General features: G+C 48.6%; 2 protein-coding genes across 2 annotated transcripts in view; both read right to left on the reverse strand.

Moving 5' to 3' along the window:
- Positions 1-3,035, reverse strand: part of antxr1c (ANTXR cell adhesion molecule 1c) — a gene marked incomplete at its 3' end in the record, with an annotated part of 35,956 nt that extends 32,921 nt beyond the window's left edge. Inside the window, 1 exon segment of the mRNA XM_080840800.1 lies at positions 2,692-3,035. Within this exon segment, the coding sequence (XP_080696926.1) occupies positions 2,692-2,849 (158 nt within the window). The 5' untranslated portion in view covers positions 2,850-3,035.
- Positions 3,036-10,371: 7,336 nt separating this feature from the next.
- On the reverse strand, positions 10,372-19,827 carry irbpl (interphotoreceptor retinoid-binding protein like; the record flags this gene model as incomplete). The annotated part of the gene is made up of 6 exons (XM_080840801.1): positions 10,372-10,700; positions 11,711-11,853; positions 12,113-12,303; positions 12,882-14,094; positions 16,545-16,639; positions 17,047-19,827. 6 exons carry the CDS (start codon positions 19,825-19,827, stop codon positions 10,372-10,374), a joined length of 4,752 nt encoding a protein of 1,583 aa, XP_080696927.1.
- Between the last annotated feature and the right edge of the window lie 173 nt (positions 19,828-20,000).

The following is a 20,000-nucleotide window of genomic DNA, read 5'->3' on the forward strand; positions in this document are numbered from 1 at the left end:
TGTGCAAAGTGTGTTGTGTGCAAAGTGTCTTGTGTGTTAAGAGTGTTGTATGTGAAAAATGCTCTGTGTGGAGTGTTATGTGTGAAGTGTGCTGTGTTGGAAGTGTGTTAAGAGAGTTGTATGTGGAGTGTGTTGTGTGTGGTGTTTTGTTATTTGGAGTGTGTTGTATGTGTGGTGTATGTTGTGTGGAGTGTGTCTTGTGTTTGGAGTGTGTTGTGTTGAGTGTGTGTTGACACTAAAGTCTATGGTTTCCATTGCAATCTGAGTGTGTTATGTGTGTGGTGTGTGTTGTATGGAGTGTGTGGAGGGTGTGGAGTGTGCTGAGTGTGTGGAGTGTGTTGAGTGTGTGTTGACACTAAAGTCTATGGTTTCCATTGCAATCTGAGTGTGTTATGTGTGTGGTGTGTGTTGTATGGAGTGTGTGGAGGGTGTGGAGTGTGCTGAGTGTGTGGAGTGTGTTGAGTGTGTGTTGACACTAAAGTCTATGGTTTCCATTGCAATCTGAGTGTGTTATGTGTGTGGTGTGTGTTGTATGGAGTGTGTGGAGTGTGTTGAGTGTGGAGTGTGTTGAGTGTGGAGTGTGTGTTGTGTGTGTTGTGCGGTGTGTGTTGTATGGAGTGTGTGTTGTGTGTGGTGTGGAGTGTGTGGTGTGTGTCGTGTCTATAGTCTCCACGGTTCTGAGGCCCTGGGGGTAGTCTGAGGGTCAGTAGTCTGAAGCCCTGAGATTCTAACAAACAAGAGCAGGAAGCAATCAGTAGCTCCACTGGCAACACCTCAGTCACAGCCGTCAACTCAGAACACCGGCCAATCATAACGAGCCAAACATAACGAGATGCATTTCTGACTAATGACAGAGCCTCTCCTCATTCTCTCTCTCTCACTCTCTCCTCCTCCTCTCCCTGCTCTCTCTCTCACTCCTTCTCCCGTCCTCCCTCTTTGTCTCTCTCTTTCTGTCATAAATCTATGTGCTTGCAAGAAGGACTGTTTTCAACTTCCGTTTGCTGATGTCAGGAACTTGAAAATGATCTGTTAGATCCTGCAAGCCAAACTCACATTAAAGAGCCCACACAGCCATAATTACACCAATCACACTAATATTCGACTCTGGGCAGCAGTACACACCCATCATAGCATTTTTAACAAACTCATCATAGCATACTAACACACCCATCATAGCATACTAACACACACAAAATCTCCTTTTACAGTAAACTTCAAATTGAATAGTTATAAAAGGAAGAAGAGCAGGAAATCCCACCTGCCAATGTCCCCTAATCGTTCATGCTGTGTGTGTGTGTGTGTGTGTGTGTGTGTGTGTGTGTATATGTCTGACGTGTGCGTGTGCATGTGTGTATTTCTGACATGTGTGTGTGTGCATGTGTGTATTTCTGACATGTGTGTGTATGTGTGTATGTGTGTATTTCTGACATTTGTGTGTGTGTGCATGTGTGTATTTCTGACATGTGTGTGTGTGTGTGTATGTGTGTATTTCTGACATTTGTGTGTTTGTGCATGTGTTTCTCTCTTCTCCTAATGCGCTCTTGGGCAGTCTCGGGCACCACAGACATTTCCCATGTGGCCACTGTCTGCGCCAAGAACTAGGCCGTCGAGACCCACTCGGGCCGCCGGGGACATTTTCCTTAATTAAACTGAAATGGATTTATTCCCCCCAGCCCACCCCCTCCTAAAAACCCATCCCACCAAGTCGCAGCTCACACTGGACATAGCGTGAGAACGGAAGCTGCCTTCTGGTGCACATCTAGCGGTGTGTGTGTGTGTGTGCACATCTAGCGGTGTGTGTGTGTGTGTGTGTGTGTGTGTGTGTGTGTGTGTGTGTGCCTGCACATCTAGCAGTGTGTGTGTGTGTGTGTGTGTGCACCTCTAGCTGTGTGTTTGTGTGTGTGTGCACATCTAGCGGTGTGTGGGTGTCTGTGTGCACATCTAGCGGCGAGTCCTTCTCACATTCCTGCCGAGAGGAAGACTAACCGCAAAGAAACGAGGCTGCAATCTTTTTTTGGTGCTTACTCAGCAAACCCTGTTCGACACGCACCACCCCTTTCCGCGTCATTACACACACACACACACGCACACACACACTCACGCACACGCACGCACACACAGCTACACTGATGAGATCATTTTACCTACTGTAATAAAATAAACAACTGTACTTATAAGCTAGCTTTTATAGTGGATATAGTAGGCTGAAGATCAGGACTAAACAATTGACTGAAACTAAGGAGTAGGTTTAGTGTTTTTTGAGGGGTGTTTTGTGTGAATTCAATTTAAAACCTAACAAATTTAAGCAAAAAAGCTTTCCTTCTCAAGTGACTATGTTTCAGTATGGCTGAGCCCGTGGAAGCTCACAAAAGAGACTATACCGGCGGCGCTCTATGCATGTTCCTCTTTAAGAGCTGCAGATCCCCAAGTTCATCACATAATGCACTGGGGAAAATCCTCTCGCACGACTCCCTCGTGGAACAAAGTTTCAAGATTTAGGATGCTCTAATGTAGTCTATTTACTTTGAGAATAAGAGATTAAAGGCGATTGTAACAAATGCAACTCATACAACGCCGATTCATTACTTTAAATCAAATCCACGTAAAATAGCACATGGAACTGAAATCTAACCGATTCCCTTCACAAGTCTTTCACCACTGAAGAAGAATCCACTATTTCTATGCACTTACTTGTCAAGAACAAAATACAAGTCGAAAGAGCCTTGGCACGACCTCTCCTCTTCCTCCTCTTCTTGAACTTCGGGCTCCGCTTCCACATTTGCAAAAGTGAACATGAAGAACCCGAGTAGAAAAAGAGCGAGGGATGCTTTCCTCAAAAGCCTCGCCATTCTCTTCTTTTTTTCCTCTTCCAAACTTCCAAACTAATTTCGCCCTGGTTGCGAACAGCGCTTCACATTATCCCCGGAGCGCGTTGGGATGGGTTAAGTCCTCTCCAGGCGCTGCTGCACCTCTGGACGGACGGAGAAAAACAAAAGGGCAGTCAGCGGGCAGCTGTGGCCGCTGGATGTTTGCGCATCAGGAGAGCGATCGGAGGCGAACACACACAGGAAAGAAAAAAACACACTCCACTACCGTAAAGTTAATTAAAAAAATCGTAAGAGTCTTCTATGTCGTTGTGTGGAAAATTCTGGACAGAAAAAAGAGTCAAAGAGTAACAATAAAAAAAAAAACGTAAACGCTTTAGTGTGAAAGTGGATATGTTTATCCAATCATTTGAACTTGTAGAGCATGGTCAGTGGAGGAAAATGTGCCTCTTGAGACTCCGCGCGTCCGATAGGATAAAATAAACCCTTCCGTCTTTTTTTGCTGTTAAAAAGAGGACGACATAAAAGAACTGCTGAAGAAGGAGCGTGTTAGCGTTCGGCGAAATGGTCGTGAAGGGGTGGACGTAGCCAAAGGCGACCTGGTTTCATATTACTTCTTGAAAAAAGGGAAAAGGAAAATTAGGTCAAATCCCTGTTCCTGTGATTCTGACGCAAAATAACTTCTCCAATAACTAACATGTTTATGTTAGCTGCACCATCTTTCATATCGTAGTTTACCAAAAGACGTATGCAAACATCTGCGCAGAGGAAACTATTCCTGTCCGTTATAGTCATTTCACCCGTTTCACTCCTGCTTTCATTGTTCGTCTGTTTACCTGGTCCAATCATCTGACGGGAAGCTGGTTCTGATCTATCACTGGACATCACCGATACGATCATTTCGTTGTCATTTTATCACACTGGCGTATCATGAGTATACAATACGCATAGTTTCTTACAACAATGAACAGGACTTTGTGATAGACATTAGGGTAATACTCATAGCGTTTCAGATTTTAAGTTAAATGTGTCTGTGTGTGAGTTTGCGTGGTTTTGGTGATGTAGAACACCATGAGTGTGTCACAGCCCAGTGTTTGTGTTATTTCTAATGTGTTTAGCTGTCTTTCGATAGCGTAGGGCAATTCATCATTAGATTGCCCACCTGATTTCTTCCTGATATACTACGTTTTAGTAGTTCTCTGAGTAAAATATTCTGATATGTGTGTGTTGTGTGAATGTTTGATATACTTTGGAAATGCATTGTGTACTGTTGTACTGTTCTATACTGCCAAGGATAAACTCAGACATGCATCGCTACCATAAGGAAGGTAGAGGCCCCAGACAATAACAGTGACTGATGTCACACCCTAAGCCAGGCGTAGTCCCACACTACATCTAGCTTAAAGGACTGCCAGTTCCTGAGAGGTGGACGATGGGGAGAAACCTATCATTATTATTATTATTATCATCATCTTCTCAGCTGATGTGTCTGTGCAGTGCAACTCTGACGAGAACACTAAATGAAACAAGCTGCGTCATGAACTTATGATGGGTGCAGAATAACCCAAGCAAAACCAGCCAAGCATGGCACAGCCCGGCCTGGTATACACTTAAAACTTAAATGACAGAAAAAAAAGAAACAAGCTGAGTCAAGAGTCTCACTCAGCGGAGGAGTAACCAATTCAGTAACTGGAATTCCAGTCAGGAAATCTCAACACACAGCCACTGTTAGGCCACGTCTATTACCAATACAGTGCATAGTGCACACTTATCTCAACACACAGCCACTGTTAGGCCACGTCTATTACCAATACAGTGCATAGTGCACACTTATCTCAACACACAGCCACTGTTAGGCCACGTCTATTACCAATTCAGTGCATAGTGCACACTTATCTCAACACACAGCCACTGTTAGACTGTGTCTATTACTGTTAAATTAAATGTTTATGAATCCATCTTGAATGTGCCTATGAGCGGGGGTTGCCACACGACATTAGGTGACAGAGGCTAGAGGATGTCGCAAGGTAATACCTGCGTACCTGGATTGGAGCAGGTGAAGAGGCCCCTCAGGTGCCTCAGGTCAGGGTTCATTCAGCGTCTGGGAGGAACTCCAGGGAGGAACCAGATGGGCAATAACATCCATAGAAACTGTAGTATTTCACTGTAGCTTCTAGCCTTATGGTGGCTCAGTGGTTCAGATGCCTTCAGCTGATGCCTCTAGACCCAGCCAAGGTTCACATCAAACCCAGGTACCTACACAAGGGCTAGGCCCTCATCAAATTGAGGCTAGGCCCTCATTAGACCCAGGCTAGGCCCTGATCGGATCCAGGCTAGGCCTTCATACGATTGAGACTAGGCCCTCATTAGACCCAGGCTGGGCCCTGATTGGATCCAGGCTAGACCCTCATCGGATCCAGGCTAGGCCCTCATCAGACCCAGGCTAGGCCCTCAGTAGAGCCAGGCACCTTCACCAGGGCTAGGCCCTCATTAGACCCAGGCTAGGCCCTGATTGGATCCAGGCTTTCATCAGATTGAGGCTAGGCCCTCATCAGACCCAGGCTAGGCCCTCAGTAGAGCCAGGCACCTTCACCAGGGCTAGGCCCTCATTAGACCCAGGCTAGGCCCTGATTGGATCCAGGCTAGGCCCCCATTAGACCCAGACTCTCATTAGATCCAGGCTAGGCCCTCATTAGATCCAGGCTAGACCTTGGCCAGACTGTAGGCCTAATTTTGTCAGTATTAACACATTGAGCATTGATGTGCTTCACCACAGTACAGTAATATTATTTAGTATACAGCCCCCCAAAAACAGTTTTGGGTGCACTCCCTCTTTAAATATTTTTCACATATTTGTATGTGTTCACATAGTATATGGTTACTTAAATATATATACATATTTATATATATATATTTTTTCATGGGCTTTTTAGCCTTTATTTGGATAGGACGGTGAAGTATTTTGGACAGGAAGTGAGGAGGAGTGAAGAGGTTTGGAGAGGATGGGGAAACAACAGCAGGCCGGAATTGAACCTGTGTCCTCGCTGGCATTGTAGCCCGTAAATGGGGGGCTTATTGGCTCCCGCCAGAGTGCTTACAACATCAACAGTCCAACATCTGCTGAAAAGCCAGCCGAAAAGCTGGTTCACCTCATCCAATATCTGCTGAAAAGCTGGTTCACCTCATCCAACATCTGCTGAAAAGCTGGTTCACCTCATCCAACATCTGCCGAAAAGCTGGTTCACCTGGTCCAACATCTGCTGAAAAGCTGGTTCACCTCATCCAACATCTGCTGGAAAGCTGGTTCACCTGGTCCAACATCTGCTGTTGAAATTAGTTGTCTGTGAATAGATATTTTGTGTTGGTATATTTAATTAGGTTTCGAGAATTTTCTGTTTGTGAATGTTATAAGAGAACTCGGTATTTAAAAGCCAAGTTATGCTAGCTTTCGTGGTATCGTGATACCTTTATGCCACATTATTTGACGTGAATGTCTCTCTTTATTTCTGTCTGTTCCAGACAGTTTTGCTAAATCAAACGTCCTGTATGAATAAATGAATGCTGCTATCTTCAGTTATCTGAAGAAAAAAAGACTTGTGGATTCACTTGAAATTCATCATCTTTATTCTGCAAAGACAAGTGTTAGCTAGCTGTCTAATCCTGCAAGGTAGCAAACGCAGTACGAAGAAAGCATACAGAGAGAGAGGGCGATAGGGCCAGACAGCTATTTTTTTCATGCCCCCCCCCCCCCCCCCAGGAATTACTCTCTGTAATGTTACCATGTATTGTCCCCCCCTACAAAGAAATGGGATCACCACCCCTGCATCTACACAACACATACATGAATCCATGAAACATACAATAAGGTATATATACAGTACATGAAATAAACAGAATTATTAGTGGGTATAAATGGAGAGAGCCAGCATTTAAAGAATTGGTTGTAGAAGCAGGTTAGTGGGCATACAGTGTTCTCAGTAGGTTACTGTTGTAAGGATAAGCAGAGCAAGCAGCCAACTATCACTGTCATTGATGGCATTTGTTTATATTACTGAAGAAACAGGCTGGCATTCATTCAAGGCCACTTTGAGAGTTAAATGGCGAGGATGTCTAGTAAAAACAGTCGAACCAGGGCATTTATAGTGTGAGGGTAGCTACCTTAGTAATAACTTGTGTTAGCTTGAGATGTTAGCTGGTGTTAGCTTGAGATGTTAACTGGTGTTAGCTTGAGATGTTAACTGATGTTAGCTGGTGATGTTAGCTGGAGGTGCTGGTACTCTGTGTTTTGAGTAGCAGCAGTATTGAGGCGTTAGCTAGCACTAGCTAGAGCTATCTCTCCTCAGGGATGCTAACTCCCAGAGAGGTTAACTGGGTCTGTTTGTACCTGAGTAACACTGATCTGTGTGGGGTCTGCAGGGGCTTCTCAGGTGAGGAATTAGGAGTGCAAATCTGTGCTGCCAATCTTCAGCCTTTCTGGCCACCGCCTTCAGTGAGGATTTACTGTTAATAACCTCAGCTGCCTGGAGACAGGCTCAAACACGTGGGTTCTCAGAAACATTGGATTGGATTGGATTGGATTCAATTTATTGTCATTGCACAGAGTCCAGGTACAGAGGCAATGAAATGTAAATGTACAGTTTGCTAACTCCACCAGTAAGACAATTTACAGGGACCTGGACATGCTAACGGTCACACACACACACACACACACACACACACACAAACACACACACACACACACACACGCATCGGATCGGATTGTTTATCACTGTTCAGTGGTTGAACTCTCTTTCTCTCTCTCTCTCTGTGCGTAGCACATATCACACACATATATACCGTTCACTGATATGTTTATGTAGTATCGTGAGGTGTTGTGGAGTTGCCTGTAATGGCATGGACAGCTAGTGATGTGTATTTAGCATTATGTGATGAATGTGTAGCACAGTTCAGTTATATTAAATTCAGTGTAATTAATATTAGTACCAATAACAATTGAAATGGTCTCAAGGGGCACAGTTGACTGATGGTGGCGCTAGTTGTGTGTGGCCCTACACACTACACAACAAACGCTACACTACTTGATAGGGAAATATGAAACTGACTTTAATCAAGTATGAATGTATTAATCAAGTGCCTTGTTTTAATAATTACCTTGTTATATCATGTGCTTATGAAAGCAGGAAAATGGCATTTTTAACATGGTGATAAGATGGGTCGAACTGTGCTTCTTTCGACCTTGTGTAAAACCGACATCCTTGCATGACATAAAGCACAGTAAGAGGACCTTGGACATCAGAGATCCACCACATGGTTATCCCTGCTGACAAAGTGTTTTGTCGTCAGAGAACACTCACTTCTAACTATACAAACCTTGTGTGATGTGTTTAATTTTGTTTCTCTTGTCTGCTGCAGTCTGGGAGTGAGCCCGGGCTCCCTCTCTCTCTCTCTCTCTCTCCCACTCTCTCGCTCTCTCTCCCTCTCTCTCTCTCTCTCTCTCTCTCTCTCTCTCTCTTGAAGGGGGCCCGTGTCTCTCTCTGGCCTGCCGGTACGCGGGCGGGCCCAACAGGCTTGTTGTTGTTATATGCAACTCCGGAGTCCTGAGGTAACTTGAGTGAATTTTCACCTACTACTACTCAATCCTAAAACACACTACTAATCCTAAAACACACTTGCATGTTTAGCATTGTGTAGAGTTGTGTGTACATTAATGTGATGAGTAAGGGGCATTGTGTGGGTTTAGTTCTGTGTGGTCTAGATTTGTGAAGTGTTTGTCCTAGATGTGTGTTGCCTGGACTTGTGTAGTGTAATTGTGGTCTAAAATTGCGGTCTAAAATGATGAGGTGTAAGCTTCGAGTGTGTGTGTGGTGTTAGCTGTGTGTGTGTGTGTGTGTGTGTGTTTGTGTGTGTGTGTGTGTGTGTGTGTGGTGTTAGCTATGTGTGTGTGGTGTTAGCTGTGTGTGTGTGTGTTTGTGTGTGTGTGTGGAGTTAGCTGTGTGTGTGTGTGTGTGTGTGTGTGTGTGTCTGTGTGGTGTTAGCCGTGTGTGGCCCAGCATTGTTGTCTTCTGGTGGGTGTTAATGTGGAGCTTAGTTAGCGGTGTGTGAGAGTGTGTGTGTGTGTTGTCCTCTGGTGGGTGTTGAGCATAGTTAGCGGTGTTAGCGATGTTACTGTTAGCTCCTGTGGAAACAGTAGTCTCACCTCAGAAGTATTCAGAAACCTAAGCAGGGACTCTCCATGTTGCTCTGCAGAGATGACTCTGCACAGCTGTGGTTTGGCTTGCAAACTAGCATACCGCCATCTACTGGACACGTGGGGATACAGCCAGTGCCTCTCAGCAGCTCAGATACAAAGGAGTGGATGGAATTTTCCCAAAGAAAATTGTTTTAGCTGTGTGTAATCCTGGACATGTAATCCTGAAATGCATGGTCTTTAGTTAACTTTGTTAACATTAGCCTTGGGGTACACACACACACACACACACACACACACACACACACACACACACACTCAGGTTGATCTAAACATGTCCTTGTGAAGCTAATCGCATTGTTAAGCCTAGGAAGTAGAACACGGGTCATGAACTGTACAGCAATGTTTGGAAATAAATCAGTTTGAGGCATTAGGTGGTATAATTAGAGGGAATAATGGGAGCTTTTCCACAAAGACCTGTCACGCTGAACATTTACACACACACACACAAACACACAAAAAAGACCTTTCACGCTGAACACACACACACAGAAAGACCTGTCACGCTGAACATTTACACACACTCACAGACCTGTCACCCTGAACATTTACACACACACACACACACACACACACACACACACACACACACACACACACAGACCTGTCACGCTGACCATTTGTATGGAGTTGTGGTGAACATGGTAACTGAACACAAGCCAGCTTGTATGTTGTTTCCCCAGATGTTTATTGTTTTGCCATAAGGAACTGACAGAAGCCCATTTTCTTAAACATGTTTTCCCATATAAACACATTTTGTTTGGAAATCCCAGAGTACATTAATTATAAATTACATAATTCCTCACATGATATCAGGATCCTCAAGTAATGTTGATTTTTTTTGTTGTTCATAAATACAAACATTTATTCTTTGACAGTACGAGTTGTATCTCACAGAATATGATTGTTTTCACAGAACCACAGCAAATGTTTTATCTAAATCACAGCTTTTGGGAGCATTAAGGTGCAAGAATATTCATATTCATGACGTACTTCTACTAAATCAACATTTTGGCCTACTTCTTTTAATCACGGTCAGTTACAAGCACACAGTACAAACTTGGATGTGTGATATGGGCGTTTTGTGCTGCCAACCGCAAGTGTCAGCTACAGAAGGCCCAGGTGCGGTGCTTGCCTTCTAGAAACTTCCATACCAATGAAAAGAAGAGCGAGAGAAGCTCTGGACCCTGCGTGTTGTTGACCCCTGACCCCTGGAGAGAACTTTAGAGCCTGAAGTGTTTGGCATTCCAGGCGAAGGCCGGGACCCTCGCGTTGCTTCCGCACGCCGCAGAGCAGAGCTCACTTCTTCTGTCCGGCGAAGTGCTTGTTGAGGATGCCCTTGGCGGTGTCGAGCGCGGCGTCGGCGGGAACGGGGATGTGGGGGGCGATGCCCGCGCCCTCCCAGGCGGGACCCTGGGACGTGTCGGAGTGGATGATGGGGATGCTGAGGAACAGGCTGCTCTCGCCGACGCGGAACGTCACCGGAGGGTGGGAGCCTCCGGCCGTGGTCTCGCCGATGATCATGGCACGGCCGAGACGCTTCATGATGAAGACGAACTCCTCGGCCGCTCCGGCGGTCGCTCCACTGGTCAGGATGAGGAGGCTCTTCTGGGTGCCGTAGCGCTTACCTGAGGGGGGGGGGGGGGCGCACACAGACATGGAGTTAGGAGCTGAGGCTTAGTACTGTAGTCTGTCAGGATGTTGTCTACTTACCTGGGCGGGGGCACACACACAGACTTGGATACAGACATGGAACTAGAGACTAGAGACGCTAGCATGGTTACCAGGGGAACTAGAGACTAGAGTCGCTAGCATGGTTTACATTCGTTGATTCTTATCTGTGGAGGTCCACATGGTGGGTTACTCAGTCTGCTGTCTGATCACCTGAGGTGGTCCAGATGAATGCAAAATTGGGATAAGGAACTAGTAGCTTTCTGGTTTAGTCTGTAGTTATTCTGACTTAAGATGGTCCAAATGGAGACAGACATGGCATTAGGCACCATGGAGACAACACCATGGAGACAGCACCATGGAGTCAGCCCTATGGAGACAGCACCATGGATACAGCACCATGGAGACAGCACCATGGAGACAGCACCATGGAGACAGCACCATGGAGACAGCACTATAGAGACAGCACCATGGAGACAGCACCATAGAGACAGCACCATAGAGACAGCACCGTGGAGACAGCACCGTGGAGACAGCACCATGGAGACAGCACCATGGAGACATCACCATGGAGACAGCACCATGGAGACAGCACCATGGAGACAGCACCATAGAGACAGCACCATAGAGACAGCACCGTGGAGACAGCACCATGGAGACAGCACCATGGAGACAGACGTGGCATTAGGCACCAAGGCTAACTGGTCTGTCTGTGGTCTTTCCCTCCCTCTGCTACTGGTCCTTTCCCCTGTAAACTCCAAAGCCTCTGACCTCTGACCTCTAACCTCTTAGAGGAATGAAACAGTAGTACTGGTCAGATAGCGTCATAAACCGATGTGATGGGATGTTACATAGAGGAGCGGAAAAGTGGAGGGGGAGATAGGAGGGGGGAGAAAAAAGGAAGACCAGAGAGAGGAGGATGGTGGAGGAGAGAAAAAGAGGAGGAAGAGCGAGAAGCCAGTGTCACCTGTAAGTTCTGGCAGAGTGACCATCACTTGTGTGGTGCCGGTTGGTCTGTCGTAGAGTTTGTCAAGCACAATCTCCTTGTCTGCGTCAAAGAAGTAGGAGCAGAATCCGGCAATGGAAGTGGTGGGGCCGCCAACGTTGTTCCTGCAACACAGTCAGTGTCAACATGATCAATAATCAACATGATCTATAATCAACATAATCCAACACAGTCAGTGTTTCAGATCTCAGGAGGGCATTTGCACGAGGGTTTCAGTAATCAACATGATCAACACAATCATCCTGATCAACATGATTAACAATCAACATGATCAAGTCTGATTTAAAATACAGGGGTTCTTATAGGCCCTTTTGTTAAATTAGTTGTATTATTTAAAGCAGAGTAGGTGGGGGCGTGTCTCACCTGAGGTCCACGATCATAGCGTCCGTGTCCACCACCTTATTCCACACGTGCTCCACCACCACCTGGGCGATGGCTTTCACCTGCTCAAAGTCTCCGAACATGTCAAAGCGCAGGTAGCCAATGTTGTTCTCGAAGATGTCCGTGTGGAACGACACCTTGATCAGCTCAATGAACATCTCTGGCGTGGGGTTCTGGAAAGCAGATAGTTCTTACTAGCCAATTATCTCAAGCTACCGCTAAATAAAACACAACTTTCACTCTGAATGCCGGATACAAATGTTCCCAAGCTAACGCTTAATAAGACAACTTTGAATGACATCTTACACATTTAGCCTTATTCACGATAGCTTTTGAGGATGTTTTTTCAGCTTTTACTTCTTCACTTTGTGTCTTTATGTGATATTAAGAACAAAATTAACACGGACGGTTTAGCTTAACATGAGAGACAACCCAGGTTTGTTGCTACTGGTTTTTAGGTATGATAGTCATTTTTGAATGGAGAGACAGAATTAACACTAAATCATTAATAAATATTGGATTTTGCTTCATATAATGTTTTTCCTCTTTGAATGGCCTGAGAGTGGGCCTCCTGTGAAAGTAAACACAGATTCAGCAGACACTCCATAATTTTGCATTTATTCACTGTGAATAATAATAATACAGCATAATAATATGAGCCTTGTTTTTGACTTAAAGACTGCTCTCTCTCTCTCTCTCTCTCTCTCTCTCTCTCTCTCACACAAACACACACACACACACACACACTCACCATAGGAGGCAGTGCAGGCGTGTTGCTGGTGGTCGTCAGGCTCTTGTCCCCAGACAGCTTCTGCAGGTCGGCAGACAGCTTCACCTCCAGCTCCTCCTTGGAGTTGATCATGTCGTACTCGCCGCTTGCAGCCAGCTCAGCAAGCTTCGCAGACACCTCCACTCCGACGCTCTCGAAGGCGTAGTTCTCGGCGACGAGCGCCCCTGAAGCCTGCAGCAGCTCAGGGATCTGGGCACGCAGGGCGATGATCTGCAGCGCCACGTCCAGAGCGTCCTCCGAAGCCACCTCCACGTCCGGGGTCACGCCCACCACCTCCCAGGTCTTCCCGGTGATGGGGTTGGTGGACTTGGCCACGGGCACGGACACGTAGAAGTCGGTGTCGCCCACCTTCATCTTGTTGATCTGCACGGAGCCGCCGGCCGTGTGTTCGCCCACCAGCGTGGCCCGCTTGAGGCTCTGCAGGCTGTAGGCCACGTCCTCGGCGATGCCCTTGGTGCTGGCGCTGGTGAGCAGGATCAGGGGCTTGGTGGTGCCGTAGCGCGCCCCCATCAGCGCGGGCATGGACATGAGCTGGGTGGTGGTGTCGGAGGGTCGGTCGTACACGCTGTCGATGTGGATGAGCGGCTCGGCGTCGGTGAAGTAGGACACGATGTAGGGGATGCCCGACAGCTCGCCGGTGGTGGTGAAGCGGAGGTCGAGGATGAGCGCCGAGGTTGGCAGGATCACGTCCCAGACGTACTGGATGAGCAGCGGGCCGATCTGCTGGGCCATCTCCTCCCCGATGATGTGCTGGATGCGCAGGTAGCCCACGCCGCCCTCCATCACCTCCACCTTCACCGTGCCCTGCAGCATGGCCGCCACCTGCTCGGGGGGCAGGTCGGTGAGCGCAGGGGGGGCGGGCGGGGGCGCGTAGTTGGGCTCGTAGGTGACGGCCACGCGCGAGTCGCTGATGGTACCCTTCACGCCCTCGGTCAGCATGGCGGAGAGCGCCTGCGGGTCGTCGATGCTCAGGATCTCCGTGTTGCTGCTGGCGGCGGCGATGGCCTCCTCCATGCCCACCAGCCTCTCCGGAGAGCAGTAGTTATCCAGCAGGATGTTGGCCATGTCCATGATCAGCGACGGGGGGAAGACGGCGCGGGCAGGCACGGCACTGCCCACCAGGAGCAGGGCAGCCAGCAGGACGAGGGCGCGGGCCATGGTGCGGTAGCGACGGCTGATCGCGGCAGGTAGTTAGCGGAGGAGCAGGAGCCGAACGGCAGGATCTGGGCAGGGACGGACTCTGCTCTGCTCAGACTGCAGCGGTGACAAATGAACCTGTTTGAACAGAGAGGTTTCTGTTAACATACACATGCACACACACACACACACAAACACACACACACACATAAGAGGCTTTTCACAGTAATAACTGGCTAATCTCATTAGCGCCAGCCCATTGGTAAGACAATAACAAGCTAACAATGTGCTAACCCTAACCCAATGTATGCTCAGCATGTGGCTGGAAACACAGACGCTAAATGTGTAAGGTATGGAAAGCCATACTGCACATGTGCCAAAGGGTGTATGCTGCACACACACACACTCACACACTCACACACACAAGCACACACATACACACACTCACTCACCCCAAGCCTCACCATGCTTAATCTCTCTGCAGACATTCCAAAGGGATTATGTGGTAAGTTAACAATCCTGACCTGCATATTGTGTAATTCTTTAATTTCTTAGAGCGCTGAAAAAACTGGTGAAAAATGTGAGTGTGTGTGTAAGTGAGTGAGTGAGTGAGTGTGTGTGTGTGTGTGTGTGTGTGTGTGTGAGTGTGTGTGAGTGAGTGAGTGAGTGAGTGAGTGAGTGAGTGAGTGAGTGAGTGAGTGAGTGTGAGTGTGTGTGAGTGTGTGTGAGTGTGTGTGAGTGAGTGAGTGAGTGAGTGAGTGAGTGAGTGAGTGAGTGAGTGAGTGAGTGCGAGCGAGCGAGTGTGTGAGTGCGTGTGAGTGAGTGTGTGTGTGTGTGTGTAAAGTTACCTGTTGTTTGTGATAGATAGCTATAGTGCACAGACTGACTGAATATATAACTTCATACAACAGTAAACCACACCTTGTGAGTCCATGTTTGTGTTAAGCAGCACGTACGTATCAGTTTTGACAGACTGCGATCAGCCTCATGAATCAATCGTGGTTTGCGTTTCCACAGTGCAAATGTTACTGATGTTACTAATGTTACAGTAGCTACTAATGTTACAGTTATGTGTGAACCGTACTATAACTGGAATTTATTTTAGTTTTTTACTAAGTTGATTTTGCAAACATAAAGCAGACCTGAAAGTAGCACATCTCCAAAGCAAATGGCATTAAAACTTTATTTCACGTAATGCATATTTCAGTAGCTTCATTGTCTATAAATCATAAATCAAACTTTGCAAAATAGAGGTCAGAAACAATTTCCCCAATCATTCAGTTCAGTTCAGGACTACTGTGCCTGGTAACCCTAGCAACAGAGGGCTTTTATCTTATACAACACACAGGTCAGAATATAGAATATCGAAAATATATAAATATATATGCACATTAAGAACAATAACAACAACAATAGAGCTGAACCCTATTGACTCAGAGGCTGAGGAGTGGAATATTCCAGAACACAGAACAGAAAGGGATTTATAGTCTACCGCTCGTTATCGAAAATTTAAAATCCCATCGTGACAAACAGCATTCTAAAGAGCCGTTTAATAATATCATATAACAGGTGACTCCCCAGTCAGTCCTTTTGAAGGCAACTCCTTGTAAGTGGCATGTTCTGAAAAGATCATATTTATGCAATAAGGTGCTTCAATTTTAAAATCCATGATTTTTCTAAAATAAAGGTGCTTACATTGTTTTCTCTTGATTTCAAATCTCATCTGAATCACTAAACACATTGGAACTTAGATAGAGCTGTCTCTTTAAGTCCAAGATTTTGGTCTAAGAAATTGCCTGGATTTGACCTCACACACACACACACACACACACACACACACACACACACACACACATCTCCACTTTAATCATAAGGAATAAAGCTGCTTAACTCTATGGCCCTGTTTGAAAACTCTTACAATTCTGTCTTACTTACTTCCCTCTCTTAAACAAGAGAAGGAAGGACTGTTCGAAATCCGTTAATCTGTCTCTTTTGGGTTTATAAGATGCAGCCTTGATGCTGCCTATTACCCATAAATCTGTGCACCAAGTCCCTCAAGCAAATGCAAATTGTAAACAAAGATGGCGGACCAGACTCTGCTGACGGTCATGTTTTGTATGTAAATGTACATCTTTCTGCGTTTTCTCGCTTAGATTTTTTCAGATTTACCAAGAAATAGACACTGCACTATCCGATAACATTGTTATTGTAACCAGCAATAATGGTTGATGTGATCAGTCAGCAAACTTTCTAACAATAGCACGTTAGCCTACGTCATATAGCATAACGTTTTTTTAGCGTACCAACGTCACATGTCTTTTTGAGATACCTTCACCCGTAGAAATATCTCGCGCAAGACACCTGTCTTGACGAGACACCAAGGTTGTAAGACAGCTATCTTACTTTTAAGAGTTTTCGAACTGGGCCTTAGTGTCCTGGAACCCATGTTACAATACTTCCTACCTTTAAAACAGAATTAACAATCACGAACAACACACACTAGGGCAGGGGTCAGAGGTCAGACTAGAAACAGGGGTCAGACTGGGGCAGGGGTCAGAGGTCAGACTAGGGCAGGAGTCAGACTAGGGCAGGGGTCACACTAGGGCAGGGGTCAGAGGTCAGACTAGGGCAGGAGTCAGACTAGGGCAGGGGTCAGACTGGAGCAGGGGTCAGACTGGACCAGGGGTCAGAGGTCAGACTAGGGCAGGGGTCAGAGGTCAGACTAGAACAGGGGTCAGACTAGGGCAGGGGTCAGACTGGACCAGGGGTCAGACTGGACCAGGGGTCAGAGGTCAGACTAGGGCAGGGGTCAGACTAGGGCAGGGGTCAGAGGTCAGACTAGAACAGGGGTCAGACTAGGGCAGGGGTCAGACTGGAGCAGGGGTCAGACTAGGGCAGGGGTCAGACTGGAGCAGGGGTCAGACTGGACCAGGGGTCAGAGGTCAGACTAGGGCAGGGGTCAGACTGGAGCAGGGGTCAGAGGTCAGACTAGGGCAGGGGTCAGCGCTGGACTCTTAGCTCTCTTGGAATCCTGTTTGAGTTGCTTTGCCGCAATGATTCTCTTGGCGACGTTGAGAGCATCCGAGGCCTGTGTGGCAGTGTCCGGCTCCACACCCGACACGGTCCACAGCTTCCCGCTGACGGCGCTCAGCACCACCTGGTTGGGGACGGAGGCGTAGAGGATGCTGCTCCCGATCTGGTACATGCCGCTCGACAGTGACCCCCCGATGGTGGGCTCGCCAACCACCGTAGCCCTCTGCAGGTCCCTCAGCGTGCGCGCGAACACCTCTGCGGCCGACCCCGTCATGTGGCTGGTGAGGACGTAGACGTCTTTCTCCGAGCCGTACCTCTGGCCCACCACCTGGGGCAAGGTCATGACCTTTGTCATGGAGGAGGAGGATCGGTCGAAGACCGTGTACAGGTGCCTGAGTGGCTCGGGGGCGAACAGGTAGGTGCAGAGCAGGGGGATGGCTGAGGTGTAGCCGCCAGTGTTGTAGCGCATGTCCAGGACCAGCGCCTTCGTGTTCACCAGCTTATTCCACACCTGTTGGATCAGCTGGGGCCCGATGACCTTCAGCACCTCCACGTCTGGCATCATGTCCACCCGCAGGTAGCCAACGTTACCTGGCAGCAGGTCGAGTTTGAAGAGGGCGTCGATGATGTACCCAGCTTCATCGCTGGAAGGGATTTTGGGGTACTCCAGCATGGCCTCGGGCTCCACGTCACAGTAGAACACGTGCAGCCGGTGGTCCCCGGAGGCCTCCTGCAGGTCGGAGGTCAGCTGGGACGCCAGCGACTCGTAGTCCACCACCGAACGGTAGGACCCATCCTGCCATTTGGCCAGGAGGTCGCTGCTGACCTTGCCAGCCACCTCAGGAAGGGCGTAGTGGTCCTCCAGGATCTGCCCCGCGCCCTCCACCAGCCCGTGGGTCTCCCTGTGGAACTGGATGATCTCGTTCGCCATCTCCTCGGCCTCGTCCGCCAGAACAATGGCGTCGGGGACGACCCCCCCGCCCAGCCAGCACTCGCCGTTGTTGTCGACGAAGTTTACAACGGGCACCGTGGCGACGATGCTGGTGCCCTCGGCCAGGAAGGAGCGCGAGTGCAGCAGGTTGCCAGACGTGATCTCCCCGATGACTGTGCCGCGCCGGAGCGACTGCATCAGGTAGGCAAACTCCTCTCCTGCCGCGGCCGTCTGGCACCCTACCAGCACGTAGATGTTCCGTTTGGACCCGTACGTGGGCCCCTGGATGGCGGGTGAAGTGTGGTATTCGGTCGTGGTGTTCTGGATGGAGTCGTAGATGGTGAAGAAATAAAGGGGCGGGGCAGGGTCGTGTAGGTAGGACAGGATGATTGACAGGCCCTCAGAGGGGCCACCTGAGTTGGAGCGAAGGTCGATGACTAGATTATCAGTGTCTCTGATTGGCTCCCAGACTTTCTGCACCATCTGATCCTCAAGTTTGGAGAGAGTGGCAGCATCGAGGAATCTGTCGACTTGTAGATATGCAGTCTTACTAGGCCGGATTTGCACTTTGAAAACCTCGTCCACCAGCGTGTTGAGGTTGAAGTCATCTGGTGCCTCGGAGTCCTCTCCAGCGAGTGGGGCGGCTTTGGTTGTTTTGATGATCAGCCGGGGGTCGTCACACACAGACTGAAGCTCGTAGTTCAGTTTAGCTGCTAGGTCCTCCTCCGAGATGACCGTGAAGAAGTCTGTGGTCTCCAGGTGGTTAAGCAGGACTTTGACTTTGTCCTTGTATGCATAGTATCGCTTGATGAGGGTTGAGACACTCCGGACTGCCTTCGGTATCCCCTCTCGGGCGGCGAGGAGGGCCTTCGCCTTGGAGACGGCTTCCTTCGGCCGGACGGAGACCGAGGGGGAGACGCCGTTCACCTCCCAACTCTGCCCTGTCACCGGACTGGAGGACCTGGCCACGGGTACGGTGATGTAGAAACCAGAGCGATCAATCCGTATCTTGTCGACTTTCACAGATCCCCCGGAGGTTCTCTCCCCGATCACGATCGCTCGGTTCAGGTTCTTCAGCGCGTACGCCACCGCCTCTGCAGCCCCGTTGGTGCGCTTGCTGGTCAGGACGATCAGGTCCTTGCGCTTGCCGTACCTCTTCCCCGGGATCCGTGGCATAGTCCACAGCTTCCTGGTGGTGTTCGAGGGGCGGTCATAAATGGACTCGATGAGTGTCAGAGGCCCGGGGTCTGAGAAGAAGGAGATGATGTAGGGCACCCCTGATAGCTCCCCTCCTATGCTGTAGCGCAGGTCCAAGATCAGAGCCTTGGTGCGGGCCAGTTTGTTCCAGATGTTGTCCTGGAGGAACGGCCCCAGTTTGGCCGCCGTTTCCCTGCCTATGATGCGGTCGATCCTCAGGTAGCCCACGCTGTTGTCAAACACCTCCAGTTTAGTGGAGCTCCTGACCAGGTGCACCAGCTGCTCCCGGGACAGCAGGCTCAGCGCCGGTGTCGTCACGGGAACATAGCTGGGTTCAAAGGTCACCGTGAGCCTGGGGTCGTTGAGGGCGCCCTGCACTCCAGCGGACAGCACGCTGGCGAGGGTTTTGCGGTCGGTGATGTGCAGGATCTCTCCGCTGGTGATGGCCTGCTGGATGGCCTCCTGCATGCCAAGCAGGTTCTCAGGGAAGCAGTAGTTGTCCAGCAGCACCTTGGCCATGTCCAGCACCAGGGCCGGCTGGAAGGAGCCTCCGGCTGAACAGAGACAGAGCATCGCCGGCACGGCCAGCAGCAGCGCGGTCCTCGCCATCCTCCCCTGAATGCTGAATAAACTGATCTTTTACGGCTTTCCTAGTTTGATTTTTGTTTCATTGATGGGAGGAAGCAGTCCCTTTGTTTGATGAGACTGTGTCCCCCCCCCCCCCCCTGTTTTGGATAACAACAACAGGATAAGCTGCTTTCGCTTGTCCTAAACCCCTTAAT

This window comes from Sprattus sprattus (assembly GCF_963457725.1).
Source record: "Sprattus sprattus genome assembly, chromosome: 6".
NCBI lineage: Eukaryota > Metazoa > Chordata > Actinopteri > Clupeiformes > Clupeidae > Sprattus > Sprattus sprattus.